Source organism: Phoca vitulina, unplaced genomic scaffold, assembly GCF_004348235.1.
Source record: "Phoca vitulina isolate PV1807 unplaced genomic scaffold, GSC_HSeal_1.0 scaffold12, whole genome shotgun sequence".
NCBI classification, from domain to species: Eukaryota; Metazoa; Chordata; class Mammalia; order Carnivora; family Phocidae; genus Phoca; species Phoca vitulina.
This window is the reverse complement of record NW_022589715.1, coordinates 9,772,311-9,792,050: the sequence shown is the minus strand read 5'-3', so window position 1 is coordinate 9,792,050 and position 19,740 is coordinate 9,772,311. Positions and strand designations below refer to the sequence as shown.

General features: G+C 37.0%; 1 protein-coding gene across 3 annotated transcripts in view; it reads left to right on the top strand.

Annotated features, from left to right (window-relative positions):
• The window catches only part of NPHP1 (nephrocystin 1), a 51,805-nt gene that overhangs the window by 9,161 nt on the left and 22,904 nt on the right, over nt 1–19,740 (top strand). For 2 of the 3 annotated variants that reach the window (XM_032410451.1, XM_032410453.1), the window contains exons 5-13: nt 4,042–4,282; nt 4,589–4,690; nt 8,005–8,099; nt 8,425–8,467; nt 9,354–9,441; nt 10,779–10,873; nt 12,491–12,619; nt 17,640–17,714; nt 19,474–19,584. In XM_032410451.1, the coding sequence (XP_032266342.1) occupies nt 4,042–4,282; nt 4,589–4,690; nt 8,005–8,099; nt 8,425–8,467; nt 9,354–9,441; nt 10,779–10,873; nt 12,491–12,619; nt 17,640–17,714; nt 19,474–19,584 (979 nt within the window). The remainder of the gene's footprint in view (nt 1–4,041; nt 4,283–4,588; nt 4,691–8,004; nt 8,100–8,424; nt 8,468–9,353; nt 9,442–10,778; nt 10,874–12,490; nt 12,620–17,639; nt 17,715–19,473; nt 19,585–19,740) is intronic. The other variant, XM_032410452.1, reaches the window with a different exon arrangement.

Genomic DNA, 19,740 nt, shown 5'->3' with positions numbered 1-19,740 from the left:
GTCTATTTGCTTCCTTCTTCCATAAATATTCTTTAAAAATTAGAGGCAGAAGTATGCATTGTCTGCTGTAGTGGATGTTAATAACAGCCTTTGCAAAGTGGAAAGAAAACTTGATGGTATAAACAAACCCAATTTGTGGAAAGCAAAAAGGAAAAAAATGAACTATTTAGACTCTTCAAGTGCTGTTCACATACTTTTACACTATCGTGGGAAAAATGCTAAAGGATGTAGATGCAAGGATTCTAGAATTTCCACTGATTTCCACTACTGAGAATGACAATGTAGCTGGTTTGGGACTTAACCTTCCTACCATAAACAGCTATAAAATCTGGACAAAATATACAAAACAGCTGGTTGAAGTCACTGAGCATCAGCCAAGCAGGGCTGATGGCCTTAATACAGGATAACAAAGGAACTTGAGTTCTACATTCACCCAGATCCTCTCCCTGGGGAAAATTTATGGGCTGTGGTACAGGAAGGTGGATCCTAAACAGGGAGCAGCAGTATCACTGAGCTCAGGAGGCAGAGGTCAAATTTTGGAGTTCCCAAAGCGATTGGGACTTCTGGGAGAGAGAAAGGAGTTGCAAGAGACAACTACAGAAATCTGAATAGACTCCTGGGCTACACAGCATGATTCCAGAAGCACTGGCAGAAAGTACCTTCTAGGAGACTGAGAGCTTAAAAGATTCTGGAAGTCATACAATCCTGGAGAAATACTGGCGTTTGTACCCAGTTAGAATAAAGAGACTTTGGTGAATGCTTCAGGCATTTAGTGGAGATCACAGAAGGCCTTAGTCATGCTGTCATTGTCATTGCTGTTATTAGGAGTAATGAAAATATCCTAATACTAAGAACTGTGATCTTGAAATAAAGACAAGACTAAAGTAGATCTTGTCCGAGCCTAAAACCAGAGCTTAACAGGAACATGATAATTTAACTGTATAACAGAGTAAAATTCAATACTATAAAGGAAGATGACACAATCCAAAGTCTCTAAATGTCTCATCCATAATATCAAGTAATAAGAGAATTACTGGAAGTACAAAAGAGCAGGGGTAAGTAAATAATCAGCAACTAAATAATAAGATAGTCAATAAAAGCAGACTTAGATCTGAACTAGATAATACAATTAGCTGACAAGGACTTCTAAATAATGATTAATATATTAAAAGAAGAAAAGATGGATGAAATGGAAAAAAGTGGAGTATTTTAAGAACATTCAAATGTAGAAAATGAACATTCTCCAGCTGTAAAATATCTGATGAAACAATGACTGAGAAGTTTCTCAGTTTGATTCAATATATAGATTCAAAGAGGTGGAAAATGTCATATAATAAAGAGAAAAAATAACCAGTAGGAGCTCAGATGATCCAAATGTGAAAATTAGCAAACAAGAACTATAAAACAGCTGTTTTCAACTTGTTAAAGAATTTGTTGGAAAAGATGTATAGCTTGGATGGATAAGGAGGAATCAAGCAGAGAAATGGCAGCTAACAAAATTTATAGCTTTAAGTGTATACCTTAGAAAAGAAGAAAAGTTGAGTATCAGTTATTGAAGTTTCCAACTTAAGAAAACAAAAAGAACAAGAGATTAAATCCAAGGCAAGTAGATAGGAGGAAATAATAGAAACAAGAGCAGAAAACAATAAATAATAAAAAGACATAGTAGATAATATCAATAAAGCCAAAAGTTGGTTCTTTGGAAGAATTAATTAAATGGATAAATTCCTAGCAAGACTGATCAAGAAAAGAGAAAGAGAAAGGAAAACAACAACAAGAAAACAGGGATGAAAACTAATCACTACAGATCCTATAGAAATTAAAAGGATGCTGTGAAGATATTATGAACAACTTTATGCCAAGACATTTGAAAATCTAGATAAAATAATTTCCTTGAAGTGAAGAGAAGAGAACATCTTAATAGTCCTGCTAAAATATCTACTAAAGAAGTTGAATGTGTGATTAAAAACCTTCCCACAGAATAAACTCTCAGGTGGCTTCACTGATGAATTGCTGCAAACATTTAAAAAAGAAATAATACCAGTATTACAAAATCTTTATAGAGAATAGAAGAACATATCCCAAATCATTTTATGAGCTTTAGATATCAAAACCTGACAAGAATATTATAAGAAAAATAGCAAGGCCCTCATGAACACATGAACAAACCCAATATAAAATATTAGCAAACAGAATCCAATATCATTTCAAAATGACAATACAGCATGACTAAGTGGAATTTATTCCAGGACACAAGGTTAGTTTAACATCCAAAAATCAATAATTAAAATTCACTCTCTTAACACAGGGAAGAAGAACCATGAATAATCATGTCAAATTCCCATTATCCTTGGCAACATTTTAGAATAATTGACTCATAAAATATGTGCAAAAGATCTCCTAAAAAAGGAAAGGGGCACTTGGAAAATCAATATGACATATTCTATGGGTTTTTATTTTTATGGTGTAAAAATTTTGTTAAGTTACTGTTTATGTTTAGGTCACCGTGGTATGAGGGTATCCTACAAATATTTTAAACCAAGTGAACCCAGTACTCTTTATTCTGGAGAATATCTCATAATTGGCTGGTTTTATATTTAGCAATGTTCATTTGCATCAGTCTAAATATATTGTTATCCCCATTTTTAAGATAAGCTTCTCTAATGTAAGCTTTAGGAGAGCAAAGATCTCTGTTTTGTTCATTCGTATCCCAAGCACATACTGTCTGTCACACAGTAGGTGCCCAGGAAACGTTTGATGACTTTGCCGAATGTTGAATGACAAATAAAGCTCAGAGAGATTTAGTGACTCATCCAAACTAGTATTATTTTAATTCTTCTCTCTTCCCTCACCTCCCATTGTACCTCCTTAATACCTTTACAAACGTCTTTCTCTTCATCCTAATGCTAGTTTTTTTATTATTATTTAGTTCATACTCTTGTCTTGTTTCACTTTAACAGCCTCTAGCCCTTTTTCCAATCTGTTCCCCACATTGTAGCCCAGTCATCTTTTCAAAGTACAGATGAGATCATGACCTTCTCTTACTTCATTCTTAGAGACTGTGTTAGAAAGCAAGCTCACATGGGTTGCATTCTGCTCACCTCTTTTCAGCCTCATCTCTTTCTTACTCATTTCTTCAAGCCTTGTCCTACCATTCGTGAGCTACTTGAGGTTCCCTCAACTTGAGCCTCCTTTCTCCACTCCCTCTGCCTCCTTTCTATTTCCTTTTTAACTCATTAATTCCAAGTCATCCCTCCAGACCTAATTCTAAGCCTTTTCTGACCCCCACCCATACAGTGTAGGTTAAGTGTCCTTCTGTGTGTTTCCTTAGTATCCTGTGTATACGTCTAATGTACCTATCGAACTATATTGTAATTACCCATTTTCTAGATTGTCTCACTGTAAGCTCCTTGAGGACAGGGAATTGTTTACCTGATTTACCAGGTTTTATATCCACTGTGTTTGACATGGATCTGACATACATCATTATCATCATCATAGCTGACTTCTATTAAAAACCTTTGGCGGGCAGGCACTGTTCTAAACCCTCTGCAGATTTGTAACTCATGTAATCTTCATGACAGTCCTGTGAGGCAGGTTCTATTATTACCTTCACTTTACCAATGAGAAATGGAAAGCTTAAAAGAAACCTATGCAAGGTCACTCAGCAAAGAGAGGACAGAGGCAGAATGTAAACTCAGAGCCCGTGCTCTAACCACTGTATTACAGTGCTCAAGCAGCATTTGCTGAATGGATGGATGAATCCAAGACTTGAATACATGTCCCATGGCCTCAAGTCCCGTGCGTGCTCTGCCGTGTCCCATACATGACTCAGATGTATTAACTCCTTCACCACTCAGTCCCTCAAGTCACATATTGTTCCCTAGATGGTAGAAACCATGAGTTGTGCTTTCTCCTTATTTCCTTTATTTGCCCAGTTCCAAATATGGGTAGGATCTTCTGTATGTAGAAGCTGTCCTCATTACTTGATCTGTTCTTACACGTTATTTCAAGTGATCCTTATAGAACTATTTTTCACAGAATCGGGGCACCTACTGAAAGAGAAGAAGATGATGATTCTGCTGGTGAAGATGAAGAAGATGATGATGATGATGATGATGAAGAAGAGAGTGAAGAAAGTGGTGGGGAGGAAGAAGAAACAGAAGAGGAAGAGGAAGAGGAAGAGAAACAGGAAAATGAATCCCACCACCAGGCAACAAGTAAAGAATACATTGCCATTGGAGATTTTACTGCTCAGCAAGCTGGGGATCTTACATTTAAGGTAGAAACAAGACTAGAACTTAACCTAAGGATAAGTTTGCACACCTGACAGAATAAGAAAACTCTAGCTATATGCCTATATTACATGTTCCTGGTATTGTTTTTAAAGACTCAATCTCTTTTAATAAAATAAGTAAAAATTATGATTTATAGACAGTAATCGTGTGAAATTATGTTATCAAAGTTATCTGGTAGGAGAATGGTGAAATTAAATGCTATTTTATTTTTGAAAATAGTTTCAGTGTTGATAATTTCTAATTTAGGGGTCAACTTTAATTTAAAATGTTTTACTTTGTTTTGATTTAAGCAAGGGGAAATTCTCCTTATAATAGAAAAAAAACCTGATGGCTGGTGGATAGCTAAGAATGCCAAAGGAAACAAAGGTCTCATTCCCAGAACCTACGTGGAGGTTAGTCTTTATTGTTTATTCTTTCCCTTTTTCTCCTTTGAAGACTTTTTCCATTAAAAAAATTTTTTTTTCAAAACTTGTCTTCATTTTTAATAAAACAAGCTGTATTCTTTGATCAGTTGACTAGTGAATGACTTGAGATATAGAATTTACTTTAATTTTAGAGGGACAGGGCATGGGGAAAGTCTTGTGTGTTAACCGTCCTGGGGATCTGTGAAGTGCTGTTATTCAGGTGAGGCTTATAATGTTACGACACAAAGTGCTCTGTGGATTAATGCTGATCATAAAAATTAATAGTTTATTGTTGGTTGTCAAACGAAACCACAGTTAACTTCCACTAATACATGATCCCTTACTAGGATGTACACGTACTATACATGCGTGTTTGCAGCCCTTTTTTTTTATATTTCATTATATAGCATGGTCTTTTTCTTTGCCAATATATATGGCTATCTGTCTAGATCAGCACTGTCCAATAGAAAAATAATGCAAACTGTAAATGCATTTTTAAATTATCTCATAACCACACTGAGATGTCTTTTTTTCTGACACCACTTCTAACACTTAATTGTGTGATTTTTTTCTAACACCAGATACATGTTGTTTTCCACACCAGTTTTCTGAAAGCAATCAGGTGTCCAACAATTCAATTCAATTCTGACACTAACTCCTGGAGTTAGCGCAGACCTGTCAAGTTAAGGGCTTACCCCAGGAGCCGCCCTAATTCAGATGCCAGTCCCAAGTTCCATGGACCACCTGTACTTCTGAGTGACCAGCTATAAATTCAGTTCCCACATGCCTCCTCAGGTTTGATCATTTGATCGAGGGACTCCCAGAACTCAGGTGACCTTACCTGTGTTTACCAGTTTATTATAAAGGCTACAGCTCAGGAACAGCCAAATGGAAGGCATGGATAGGGCAAGGTATTGGGAAATGGAAAGAGTGGGACCTGGATCTTCCATGCCCTCTCTGGGGCCACCCTCCCACCCAGCACAGCATTCTATGTGGTTACCAACCTACAAGGCTCCCAAAACCCTGTCTTTTAGAGGTTTGTATGGATGTATTGTTACATAGGCATGATTGAATAAGTGATTGGCCATTGGTGACTGAATTCAGTTTCCTGCTCCTTTATCCTCGCTGAAGGTGAGGAGGGTGGTAGTGGTAGTGCCCTGAAAGTTCTAACCCTCTAATCACATGGCTGGTTCCTCTGGCAGCCTGCACCCCACCCCCACCCTATCACCTCATTAGCATAAACTCAAGTCTGGTTGAAAGGGGCTTGTTATGAATAACGTAAGACACTCCTATCACTCAGGAAGTTCCAAGAGTTTTAGGAACTCTTGCCAAGAACTGGGAATAAAGACTAAATATATATATATTTTTTATTATACAACATGCATTTGAAAAAAGGAAAAAAAAACAGGTGACATTTTTAATAATATATATTATCTAATATATCAAAATATTATCATTTCAGCCTATAATCAATATTAAAAACAAATTTTCTTTTTTTTCATACCAAGTCTTCAAATTCCAGTGTATATTTACACCAAAATAGCACATCTCGGTTTGAAGTAGTCTCACTTCAAGTGTCCGTAGCCACACGTGGCGAGTGGCTGCTATATTGCACAGTGCAGGTTTGAATCATCCTTTTCATTGGTAGCACAGTATTCCAATTTCACGTAGATGGACATGTTGTTTCCGACCTATAAGAACTACAGATTATGTTGCACGGAGCTACAGTTAGCTTCCACTGTGAGATACAAAAGATCCCCCCAAATAGTGGCTTAAATAAGGTAGAAGCATATTTGTCTCGTGCATGGAAGAAGTGTGGAGGTAGGCAATGAAAGGAATGTGAAGGCCCCATCTAATATTTTACTCTGTACTTAAGTGAGAGGCAAGTCTTCCAAGGGTTATCTAAGAGATAGGTAAATTGGCTGCTAGATATTTTAATGATTCCAAGAAGCAAAAGAAGAAAGGGGAATAAGAAGCCAAAAGGCATGACCTGCTATCTTTTTAAGATGGTTTCCTGGAATTTACAAAAAACCTTCCAATGATTATCTCCTTGATCAGAATTGAGTCTGTTGTTAACACCTAGCTGCAAAGAGGATTTGGAAAATGTAGACTTTTAGCTGGCTCATTGCTAAAATCAGGGATTCTGTTAGAAAAGAAGAGGTGGAGGGGCGCCTGGGTGGCTCAGTTGTTAAGTGTCTGCCTTCGGCTCAGGTCATGATCCCAGGGTCCTGGGATCGAGTCCCGCATCAGGCTCCCTGCTCAGTGGGAAGCCTGATTCTCCCTCCCCCACTCCCCCTGCTTGTGTTCCCTCTCTTGCTGTGTCTCTCTCTGTCAAATAAATAAATAAAATTCAAAAAAAAAAGAAGAGGTGGAGTTTAGGTGGTAGACAACCAACAACATGTGTTGTAATCAGTCTGCACAGACATCTTTGTAGATTTGTCTGATTTATTCCCCTCAGATAAATTCCTAGGTGTTCATTGCTGGTTCAAAAGGTTTACGCCTTTATATTTTGATTTAGTTTGCCATTTTGCCTTTCAGAAAAGTCATGCTTATTTGTTCCCTCATCCCCAGCATCTGAGAGTACTTTTTCCCCATACATGTGCCACAGATGGCTGCCATCCATCCTTTTGCCAGTGTGGTAGGCAAAAAGAGGCCCATTATTGTTTTTATTTGCCTTCATTGTACGGCTAAAAAGGTTGAGCATCATTTCATATACTTTATAATCATTTCTATGTCTTCTTTGTAAATTGCCTTTTCAGTTCTTTTGACTATTTTTCTAAGAGACTTTTTTTTTAATTGTATTGATTTATAAGAGTATTGTAATATTTTCAGGATAAGGGTATTAACCCTTGGAAATCTGTGACAGGTATTTTCTTTTTTGACTTTGAACCGTGTTTATTTTTTATGTTGCTAAGTCTGTCAATGTTTCCATGATTTTTGGTTTTGGTATTAAAATTGGAAAGGACTTCCCCATCTCAACATTATTTTCTTCTAACACTTTTCTTCTAACACTTTTCTAAACACTTTAACACTTCTAACTTCTTTTATTTCTACTTTCTTTTTTTATTTATTGAAATAAATTCTGCTTGGAATTTATCTTGATTAAACTTGCTCTCTACCTCTATCCTTGTAAATTTCTCAAATAGTGAAGTTATCGACAATATGTTGAAATCTTTTTCCCACTGATTTCTGATATACCCATCGTGTACATTCCCACCTATAGTTGAGCCTTTCTGAAAGTATTTTTATTGGTTGATTTTTGCATTAGGTAAAAAGCACTTCATATTTCAATAATTTTTCAGCCCTATGATAAAGAAGGCCAAGACTCAAGTGAAGGCAGCGAAGAAGATGTGGAGGTGGGGGACCAAACAGCAGAAGGGGAAGAAGTTAAACAAAGGTAAAAGGTGTGAGAGGATATCAGAGTGAGTTTAAGAAACTTTTTGTTTATTTTTACTGTTGTAAATAATTCAAGAATTTTGAAATGGAAACAACTTGCAGTTTGAGTTACTATTTGCTTAAAGATCAGTACTACTTTAATTTCGTGATTATTTTTAGTACATGATACTATCCTTTCTTGCTTTCATTTAGAGACTTTTAAGTTTTTAGAACTTATTGACAATTAAATACTTTGTTCTTTGATTGATGACGCTCCCTAATTGAGTCAATAAGCATGAGCTGTCTGAACTGTCTGTGCACTCACCTTGCTATTTTGTGCCCCCCAGAACTGATTCTCACTGGAGTGCTGTCCGAAAAGCTATCTCAGAGGTTGGTATCACCTGTTCTGTTAATGATGTCATGTTTTGTTACCTAACAGTTCTGATAGAGTGCAGATTCAAAACAGGATGGAGACTTCGGAAGATAGCATCGGATCTTAAATAGGGTACAGGGCATGGAATGTACAGAGTATAAAACATACGGTTCTGGCTTAATAAGCCTATGCTCCAAGTAATATTTCTCCTTAGGCCTTTTCTGTAAGAAGAGTAGATTTGAGGACTTGCAACTATCTCTTACTGATTCTGCCTGAATTTTCTACCATTTGGGTAAAGGCTGATGTTAAATTCAGTTAATATGAAAAATTCCAAAAAGCTCAAAAAAGTAAGAAATTATCCATATTCCTATCATTTAAAAGAGTTACATAACAAAATGAAAATCCACTCCTTCCCTCCCATAACTAATCACCATTAATAGTTTAGTCAATACCCTTTCTGACGTCTTACCCTACTTATCGCTTACATGGATGTGCTCATATGTATGTATGTGTGTGTATGTACACATATACAAAAAAGCCATGAATTCTTCAGTGCATATCAGGTTCTGATGTTAACTCATCTGTTACGTGGCAGTACATCGTAGAGTGGGACCGGGGTCGGGACGTTTTGATGAAAGATGTGCAGGAAGCACCTGGTCTGGAGCACAGAGCTCTGCTCACCGGGCATTGCATGGGGCTTAGGTTCTTGGGAGATAACGAGGATTCAGTGATGGATGGCATCCTCTGGAATTTGAGGTTAAACTGCTGTATTTGTCCACTAAAGTCTGTGTTTGTGATTTCCTTTTCTGGGTTGTAGTTGCTATAGTGATAAGAGAAAGTATCATGGAGGTGAGGAAACATGAATGAAAACAAGCAACTCAGTTTTGTCTTTACTGTCTTCAGCAGATAAACACTGTTGATGTGTTGACCACAATGGGAGCTATTCCTGCAGGGTTTCGGCCTTCCACACTCTTCCAGCTTCTGGAGGAAGGTAACAGGTGTCTTTGAGCCACCACAAGCTTAGAGTTAAGCAATCAGGCTTTATGTCTAATGTTATTGTTTTAGCCAAAATAAGATGTTTAAAAAGATGTTGAATATCACATCTTTTTGGTACTCCTCATTTCCTTCATTTTTCCTATGACAGTGGAGGAAGGATCCCTGATCCTGTTAGATTCCGGTCTGTTTACCTGTGCTCTGGCTTCTAGCCCCTTTGCTTTATTTCAAAAAATATGACTCTTCTAATTATGAGCCCTTTTGTGTATCTTCAGCCTACCCCCCCCCCCTTCCCTGCACTGGCTCCTGCCCTCATCAGTCTACCAGCATGCCTGATACCTTTAAGACCTAGCTCCTCTCACCCTATCCCACGTTAGCCAAAGCCTCCCTTTCTCTCCCTTTCTTCACAGAAAGATTTTTCTGAAGAATTATTATCCATTTGCATTTCCGTTTTCTTATTTGTTCTTGGATTTCTCTGTACTTAACAACATTTGTCCATAAGCTCATTAAAGAGAAATAATGTTGGGGGAGGATCTCCTATATACCCTGAGTTGTTGAGTTATCTGTGGAAGGGCTGCTTTGAGGTTCCTCGGCCAGGAAGGCTCTTCTCAGCCCTCCCTGAATGTCCATCTCCTTCTCATCCTTTGCATCCCAGGGGAATTCCATCTTCCCAGAGATGTCCTCTTTGAAAAACACCCTTCCACTTGAGCACCCTTTATGGATCTAAGTTAGTTTATAATTATTTTATTCTCTCGTCTACTTATTTTTTTAAAATTATTTCCCCCACTTAACTGTAAACTAATAAGGGCAGGGGCTGTATTTCTCTGATTCACATATGTATTTGCAGGTCCTAACAGAGTGCCTGGCACACAGTGGGAACTCAAATGATTTCTCAAATGAATAAATGATTTTGTAATCAGTATTCTTCATAATAAAGTATGGGAAAACAGTATAATAATGGTTTTGTTTTAAGAAATAAAATTAATAATTATATATTTTTCTAAAGAGTATTTACACATTTTCTGCATTTTACAAAAATATTTGAATGGATCATCTTCATCACAGGGCACGTTATTGGCCTAAAAGTTTTTAAGATCTTTCTTAAAGCTGCTTTAAGATCAGCTCTTATGTGCTTCTGTTTTTACTTTTTCTACTGTTATTCTTACAGGTAAACAAATCTCTATTGGCATATATGTTTTAGAAAGCAAGTTCCTAGTAAGCAGCTTGACATTTTGGATGTCTGTTCCCTAAATTTGTCACATAACATCATACATTTTTGGCTTTGGATTTCATTCCTTTCTTTGTAAGAAGATAAAGGAAAAATTGTTTTTTCAGGGAATCAGTTTCGAGCAAGTTACTTCTTACAGCCAGAGCTCACTCCTTCACAACTGGCCTTCAGAGATCTAATGTGGGATGCTAAAACAGGCACTGTGAGTATGGTTGCTATCAGCAGAATTATACCTTTCCATATTTGGTTATGGTTGCAAGTATACAAATAGCATGTAAATTGATTAATGCATTCTAGAAAATTAAAACATTGTTGCTGTATTTTAATTTTTAAACACTCAGTGATCATTTCATTGCTAAGACAATGAAACTGTCGCTCTCTTCTTCCATTGTTACAAAGGAAGTAATACTAGTTATCTCTCTTACTCATTCTTTGCCTCGGTGAAAAAGGGAATGATAATAATACTTCTAACATAGGGTTATTATGAGAATTACATTGTATGTGTGGAGGGCTTAGAACAGTGTCTGGCACGTGATAACTCAGTAAATATTAGCCAATATCAGTAGTAGTAGTAGTAACATTTTTTTTCATTAAGTGGGAATGAGGAAGTTGAAAGTCCTTTATGATTATACTTTTTTGGGGAGAGCTTAGAGTAAAAGATTCCTGGTATCCCGAGTACTTGAAGTAGGAAATACTCTTGATATTTAATTCTACTCTCTTCCTTTTTAGCAGATATGAACCACATTAGAGCACATCACTCCCCTTCCTGTTTACCTTCTGCCTTTTCTCCCTTCCTCTCTCAGAGCCTCAAGGGAAAAATAAGAGGACCCAGTGTGGTCAGGTTTTGTGGGGAGAGGTGGTGTAGAATTTTCCCCTCTCAATCCGAGCATTGCCTGGGACCCTTCTTAGTGTGAAATATCTTTTATTGCAAGTCAGCAAAGATGTTGTATTTTGTCTGTTTAGTGTACTAGTACTTGAGTAAATGGCATTCAGTTTTATGAACTTGTACCCAGAGAGCTAAATATTCATCTCTCATTTCTTAAATTGAAAATGTTGACAAGCTGTTAGATATTGTCTCATTTTTTCAATGATATAAGGTCTTTAAATGAAAAGGCCGATGACCATAAAGCAGAATGTTGAGTTGAAGATGTTTTTAAATAAGAAACCAGAGTGCCAATTTATTTATAGACTTTCTGAACTATGCTTGTGAAGTAAAACTGAATAATGCTATCCAGTGGTCAGTGCATTCTCGCCATCAAAACATCTGTGTAAGAAGCCAAGGAGCAATGTAGGTAAATGCTTGGAATTAAAACAAGGAGGAGCCAGATGGATAATATTAATGCCGGCTGTCATTGGTTATTATGCTATGGTGACCTACACTTACCCACATTATATATGAACTGTAAGAATGAACCCAGAATGCCATGATTCCATATTAATGCCAGATGTCATTGGTTATTATGCTATGGTGACCTTCTACACTTACCCACATTATATAAGAATGAACTGGAATGCAGTGATTCCATAATCAGGTCATTCATTTTACCTGATTGTACTGACTGTTTTTTCATTATGATTTTTATGTATTTATCCCCAAAATGCAAATATTTCAAATACAAAGATTTATGGAAAATTTACCTAAGTTTTTTATTTTAATTTGAGCAGACTACTGAAACTTTTTTTGTGTATATTTATGTGTAAATTTTTTTCATCCTTTTTTATTCTATATACGTTTTAAGTATTTATAAAAGATGCTTTGAAAATGAATTTGTTTATGAGCCATAAAATAAACCTATTTTATAACTAATTTTTCTCTCAGATTAGGTCAAGACCAAGTCGTGTTTCATTCATTCTGACCCTCTGGAGCTGTAAAATGATTCCTCTTCCAGGAATGAGCATCCAGGTTCTCAGTAGACATGTACGCCTCTGTCTATTTGATGGTAATAAGGTGAGCTTACTGAGGAGTAAATCAGTTCACATCAGTCTGGAAAAATATTTTGTTAAGGCCACATATTAAACATGTACTGCCTGGGGTATGTCTATGTCTTTGTCTCTCTCTCTCTCTGTATGTGTGTGTATACGTATAAAATAATATGTGATAGAATGCAAACCATAAGGGTTCTGATGACATAGGCTTAATTCCTGGCTCTTTCAGTTGCTAAGTGCATGATGTTCGTATATATATCACAGTTAACTCCTCTTAAGCCTTAGATTTCTCACTTACAAAAAGGTACTGATGCCTATCTTCTAGTATTGTATATAGTTCACGTCTTGAGTGTACAGAATGTAAAGAATCTAAATGAAAGAATCTAAATGACTCTTAAAGAATTGATTTGTTTGTGAGATACAGCTTAAATACAGTGCTTAGCTGGAAATTTGTAGCTTTAACTGAAGAGCCAAAAAGAAAGATTTAAAATCAGTGATCTAAGCTACCAACTCAAGAGGCTAGAAAAGGAAGAGTGAGTTAAACCAGAAGAAAGTAAGATGGAGGAACTATTAGAGATAAGAGTGGAATTTAATGAAAAAAAAAAACCATTAAACTTAAATAAAACAAACCTAAATTTAAAATGCCAAAAAGGAGTAGAACTTAATGAAATAGAAAACAGATGAACAAAAGAGAAAATCAAAAAAAGTAAAAGTTTATCCTTTGAAAAGTTTACTAAATTGAAAAATGCCTAGTAACACTGATAAAAGAGAAAAAGAGAAAAAGAAAACAAATGATCAGTATCTGACATGAAAATGGAGATCTCACCACAAATCCACAGACATTAAAAGGATGATAAAGGGATATCATAAACATCCTTATGCCAATAAATTTGACAATGTAGATAAATAGATAAATGCCTTGAAAATCATAATTTATCAAAACTGACATAAGAAGAAATAGGAAAGTTGTAAACTCTGTTTAAAAAAAATTGAAAATGTAATTAAAAATCTTCCAACAAAGAAAACTCTAGGCCCATATGGCTTCACTGGTGAATTTCTCTAAACATTTAAGCAAGAAATAATAGCAATAGTACATAAACTCTTCCAAAGAACAGATAAAGAGGAAATGCTTCCCAACTCATTTTATAAGGCCAGGAAAAACATGATACCAAAACATGACCAGACATTACAAAAAAGAGAAATTACAAGACCAGTATCCATCATGAATAGTGACACTAAAATCCTAAACAAAGTATTAACAAATTGAATCTAGCAATATATAAAAAGGATAATATATCATGACTAATTGGAGTTTATTTTAGGAATTCAGTTGTACACACCTGTGTAACCAACATTTAACACTTGAAAATAGATCATTGTAATTTGCCATATTAACAGAACTAAAGTAGAAAAGTCATGTGATCATCTCAAAAGATATAGAAAAAGCATTTGACAAATTTTAACACCCATTCATGATCTTTAAAAAATTCTCAGCAGAGGGGCGCCTGGGTGGCTCAGTCGTTAAGCGTCTGCCTTCAGCTCAGGTCATGGTCCCGGGCTCCTGGGATTGAGCCCCACATCGGGCTCCCTGCTCGGCGGGAAGCCTGCTTCTCCCTCTCCCACTCCCCCTGCTTATGTTCCCTCTCTCGCTGTGTCTCTCTCTGTCAAATAAATAAATAAAATCTTTTTTAAAAAAAAAAAAGAAATTTACAGCACTAGATACATTAGAAAAGAACTCTCAAATTGATAGTTGAAGCTCCCTCCTGAGAAGGTGATGCTTGGGTGGAGATCTAGGGATGAATAGACCTTAAGAGGGTAAAGGGAAAATGGAAGTGTGAACCTGGCCAAAGGAGCAGCACAGGCAAAGGCCTTAGTGGGAAAGGACTTGGGGAAGGCCAGTGTGGCCAAGTGGATTGACCAAGAGGAAATGTTGGATGGAATGAAATGGGAGATGTTAGGAAGGAACACAGTGTAAGACACTGTAAGCCTTGATGTAAGGGAGTTTTGTCTTTATCCTAAAAACAGGGAAAGTCATTGGAGGAAGTGATATAGTTTAGATTTATGCTTTAGGAATATCTCTGGCTCTTCTTTGGAGATGAATAAGAGGGGGGCCAGGAGAGACATGAGTAGACCATTTAGAGGCTATGGCCCAGTGTGGTGGTCAAAGGGTAGCAACGTCATCTCCAAAAAAACAAAATCTGGAGCCATTTGCCCCAGATTAACCCTGGCTCCACCAGCTTGATATAAGACACTGACCAAATTACTTGGCCTTGCTCTCTCCCCTTTGTCATCTGGCACACATCGCTTAGGGTCCATGTGAGGATGAAATGAGTTAATATAACCAGTAAAGCACTTAGAACATACATAGAACATGTTAAGTGTGGCTAGATGAGATATAAGGCTAACAACATAGACTAAGGAAGTAGAGATGGAGATGAGAACTATGGCCAGAAGGATATTTAGACCATAAAAACCACAATTTGGTAATGGCTTGGAAATGGTGGGTGAGGAAGAGTGGGGTGTCAAACATGACCCGAATCTGGGTGGATGGCGGTGACATTCACTGAGACAGGGAGCATCGAGAGCCGATCGGGTTTGGAGGACTTTGTGGGTTTAGCTTTGCTCATGCTGAGTATACTTCCGGCTCCCAGTGCCTTTCTTTCTTTCTGTACTTGTGCCATTATAGTGATCCTCCCTCATTTCTACACACCCTGTACAGAGCCACTGCCACTAAGAAGCCAGTAGATGTCATCAGTGACCAAGAAAAGATGCATTGCCTTCTTTGCTCAGATCTGGTTTGATACTTCACTTTACCTCTTCCTATTCTCATATATGAGAACCTAAAGATTGAAATTTTATTTAAATGACATATCAGAATAATAGAAGTGATTCATTTAAAAATAATAGAAGTGAATTTATGTAACTAATTTATGTCAGATTCCAACTGACAAGTTTTAGAAGATATGTAATAGTTACACAAATATTCATTGCTATTTACTTAAGAGTGCTGCCCTAGTTCCAAATAAAAAGCATTATTATTAAAACTCTACATACACTGAGAACCACATCACACAGTATTATATTTACTTCAACAATCAAGCATAATTTAGAAAACTCAAGAGAAAATCTGTTGTATTTACTCTCACTTTTACTCTTCTCATTGTTCTTCCTTCCTTCCTGATGTTCAAAGATCATATCCTTTCTGTTTAGAGAATTCCCTTTAACCATTCTTTCTGTTGGCTACAGATTCTCTTCATTTTTCTTTATCCAAGAATGTCTGTTTCCCCTTCATTCCTGAAGAATATTTTCACTAGATAGGGAATTCTGTTTTTTTTTTTTTTAGCACTTGAGAAATCTTGTTCGACTTTTCTGTGGTTTCTGATGGGAAATCCACTGTCACTAGAATTGGTGTTCCCCTATTGGTAAATCTAGGTGTTACTTCTCACTGCTTTCAAGATATATGTGTTTAGTTTTTGTACTTGTCCTTGGGCATGGGTTTCTTGGATTTATCCTGTTTAAGGTTTGCTCAGCTTCTTGAACTGTAGGTTTGTGTCCTTTGCCAAATTAGGGGATATTTTAGCCATTATTTTCTTGAATACTTTTCTAGCTCCAGACTCTTTTCTGGCACTCTGATGACATGAATGTGAGATCTTTTGTTATAATCCCACTGGTTCCTGAGGCTCTGTTTATTTTTTTCCATCGATTTTATCTTAGTTGTTCAGAGTGCTGATAGGAAAAGATATTTTCCTATCTTCAAGTTCACTGTTTCTTTTCTCTCTTTTTTATTCAGCATTTGAGTCCCCATTGAGCTGTGTGTGTTTGTGTACATGTGTGTTTTTTACTGTGGTTATTATATTTTTCAGTTCTAGAATTTCCACTAGGTTCTTCATTTTATCTTCTATTTTTTTGTTGAGATTTCCTTTTTTCTTTCTTGACACTTTGTATTTCTGTATTTTAAATTTGTTTCAGACACGTCTGTAGTTGCTTACTGAAGTATTTTTTGGTGTCTACTTTAAAATGCTTGTCAGTTAATTCCAGCATTTGTATCATCTCAGTGTTGGTGTCTGTTGATTGTCTTTTCTCATTCAAGTTGAGATTTTCCTGATTCATGGTATGATTAATCATGGTATGATTTTTTATTCTATCTTGGACATTTTGGGTGTTAGGAGTTTCTGGATCTTATTTTAACTTCCGCTGTAGCAGGCCTCTGACACCATGCTGTCAAGGGAAGGTGGTGCCACCTCACTACTCCAGGTGAGAATGGAAGTCCAGGTTCCCCACTTGGCTTCTGTTCACACCCCTGGGTGTGATTAAGTTGCAGGAAGAATATAACTTATGCGGCTGGAGATCTTGAAGAAAACTGAGGCTGTATATCTGGGCTGTTATCAGCACTGTCTGTCCTTAGTGGCAGGGTGATGGGCTACCATAAAATGCTCTTAGGGGTCACATTTCTTAAAAGGTCATTCGTATCTGAAATTTCACTTCCTTTTCTGATAAACCTGTTCCATATAGTAAGTATTTCACTTACTGTAATTTTTTTACTAGTGCAAAGATCTGAGTCTGAATTTATTTCATCAGTTCTTTCGTTGTTTTATAAATTAGTACCATAACAGTTTTTTGTTACTCGTTTTTAAAGTTCTATATGTACCTGATATAAAAAGAAAACAAATTACAGAGTTGCACAAACTAAAGAGTGAAAGAACCCCCTTGAGGCCCTCTGTTCCACGCAGTATAGCCTGTTCGCTGCTGTTGGGGATGTAGAAGGGGTGACCTGTTAGTTTTTTTTCTTTTTAAATTTTTTTAAATTTTATTTATTTTAGAGAAGGGGGAGGGGCAGAGGGAGACCACGAAAAATCCTCAAGCAGACCACCCCCACCCAAGCATGGAGCCTAGGGCTCGATTCCAGGAGCCTGAGATCATGACCGGAGCCCAGATCAAAAGTAGGGTGCTCAACCTACTGAGCCAGCCAGGCACCCCTAGAAGTGGGGATGTTTTAGAGAGCTCTCTACAGCATGATCTCAAATAAGAAAATCTCATTTCAGGTTCTGAGCAACATTCATACAGTCAGAGCCACATGGCAACCTAAAAAGCCCAAAACATGGACCTTTTCTCCCCAGGTAAGGAATCTGCTAAGGGAATGGAATGAAACGTGAACCTCTTTTACCTGTTAAGTGATAGGCAATTGATTTCTGAAGCAAAGCTGTCCGTGTGTATCTCTGAAATAACGTATTTAGGGTAAGCACAGAATATATGGGGCCAGATTTGAATCTTTAGATTAATGTTCTTTGAAGACTTTGATAAAAATTACTTTTGTTTCTGACTCATCAGAGTTATAATTCCTATGAATCATCTCATTCAGTGGATTTCGAGGTTCAATTCTAGGAAATGCCCCCTGATGAAAATGAAAACAAAAAGATAAATTTAGGAAGTGTTTTTCACAAATGAAATCAACCATGCTAATGAGAGCTGTGCTTTCTTCAGATAAAATCAAGGGTGGCGCCCGGGGCTGGTACATTATACCCAGGCACCGGCAAGCCTGGAACAAAAAAAAGACTGGAATGAGGTTAGGTGGCTTCAAACCACGGAGTCCCTATGACAGAGATGTGAGTGAACATGGAGATTTGATATCTTGATGTTCTTATTATAATATTGTCTGTAGTTTATTTTACTTTACCTTTTTTCTGCCTCTAAAGTTTCATTACTTTAATGTTTACTTCCCATAACTAATTCCCTTGGGGCACTGCACCCTAAAAGTCCTCCATTAACCTTTCTCTTACTGCATCCGAAGATCTTCAAGCAGTAGGGGTTCAAGGAGAGGGCCCAGGGCGTGAGGAGGCTTGCGTGCTGCATGTGCCCCCGCTTGCTTTTCGCGCATCTCCTAGAAGTCCAGTTTGATCTAAGCGCCCTACTGCTTGTATTTCGGCACAACCCTTCACAGTTCTGATGTTGCATCTCTGTGTATATGAAGCATTTAGGGTCGAATTTTCTGATTTTTTCCGAATATAAAGACGAACTGTTTGGAAGAAGAAATAATAAGAAATTGTTCCTTTGTCGAGGGAAATTAAGCATCTGTTAGGTGTGAGACATTCTTCCTAGCCACTGTGGGAACTTACATGTTGGTAGAGAAGAAACATATACAGGTATAATAACAATAGCCTGTGTTTATGGAGCTCTGTCCATGTGCCAGGCACAGTGGTAGGTCCTCCTGGGCATGTTCTATGATCTCATTTAATCCTTGGAGTAGCCCTGTGGGGGCGGGGTCTGTTGATAACCACCACAAGGACAGAATGTCACGGTTGCCGGACTCTAAGTGCTGTGGAAGCACAGAAGAGGGTGACATTAATTCCAGCCCTCAGGCTCAGGGAAGCTTTTGTAGAAGAGAAACTAAACTTTGAGGGTTGGGGAAGATTTTATAGGCAAGACAGGAGGGTGTGGTTGTCCAGAGAGAGGAAAAGGAATGAGCAAAAGAGAAAGGAAAGGAAAATTTGCAAGGCACACCTCGGGAAAGTTGAGCAAATGTGTGTATAAAGTCTTCAATTTTAGTTCTGTTTACAAAAAACAATGGTTAATTTAAATATCTTATTATATATGCAAACTATTTTTATAACACCTCTGAGGACTTAGGTACAGTACTTGTTTCACATTAGCCTCTACTCTCACCAAAGAGTGAGTGAAAGTAAAGGTATTTCCCTCAACACAAAAAATTTTTTAACTTGAAATTACTGGTGTAGATGGGTCCAATCCACCTGCTTTCTGTTTCCTTTGAAAGACTGTTATTACAGTGCAAAGGTATAAACTACACACAGACAAGTAGAGCTGAAACCTCCCTCCCATTTTAAATTTTTATTAGTAACTTAGTTTTCTTTCTTGTTTCAGGTTACTGGCATCTTGCCCTGCTTGCTTGATGGTGATTGTTTTATCAGATCCAATTCTTCATCTCCAGATCTTGGAATATTATTTGAACTTGGAATTTCTTATATTCGCAATGTATGTCAGTTGAAAGATAAAGCTTTGTAATGTATCAATTAAAGGGAAGTTTAAAAAAAAAAGTCTATTTACAAGTAAAATAATTGAGGTTTTTCTATGTAATAAAATTTTAATCTCTCGAGGAATGGGAATGGTGGTTCTAATTTATATATAGCG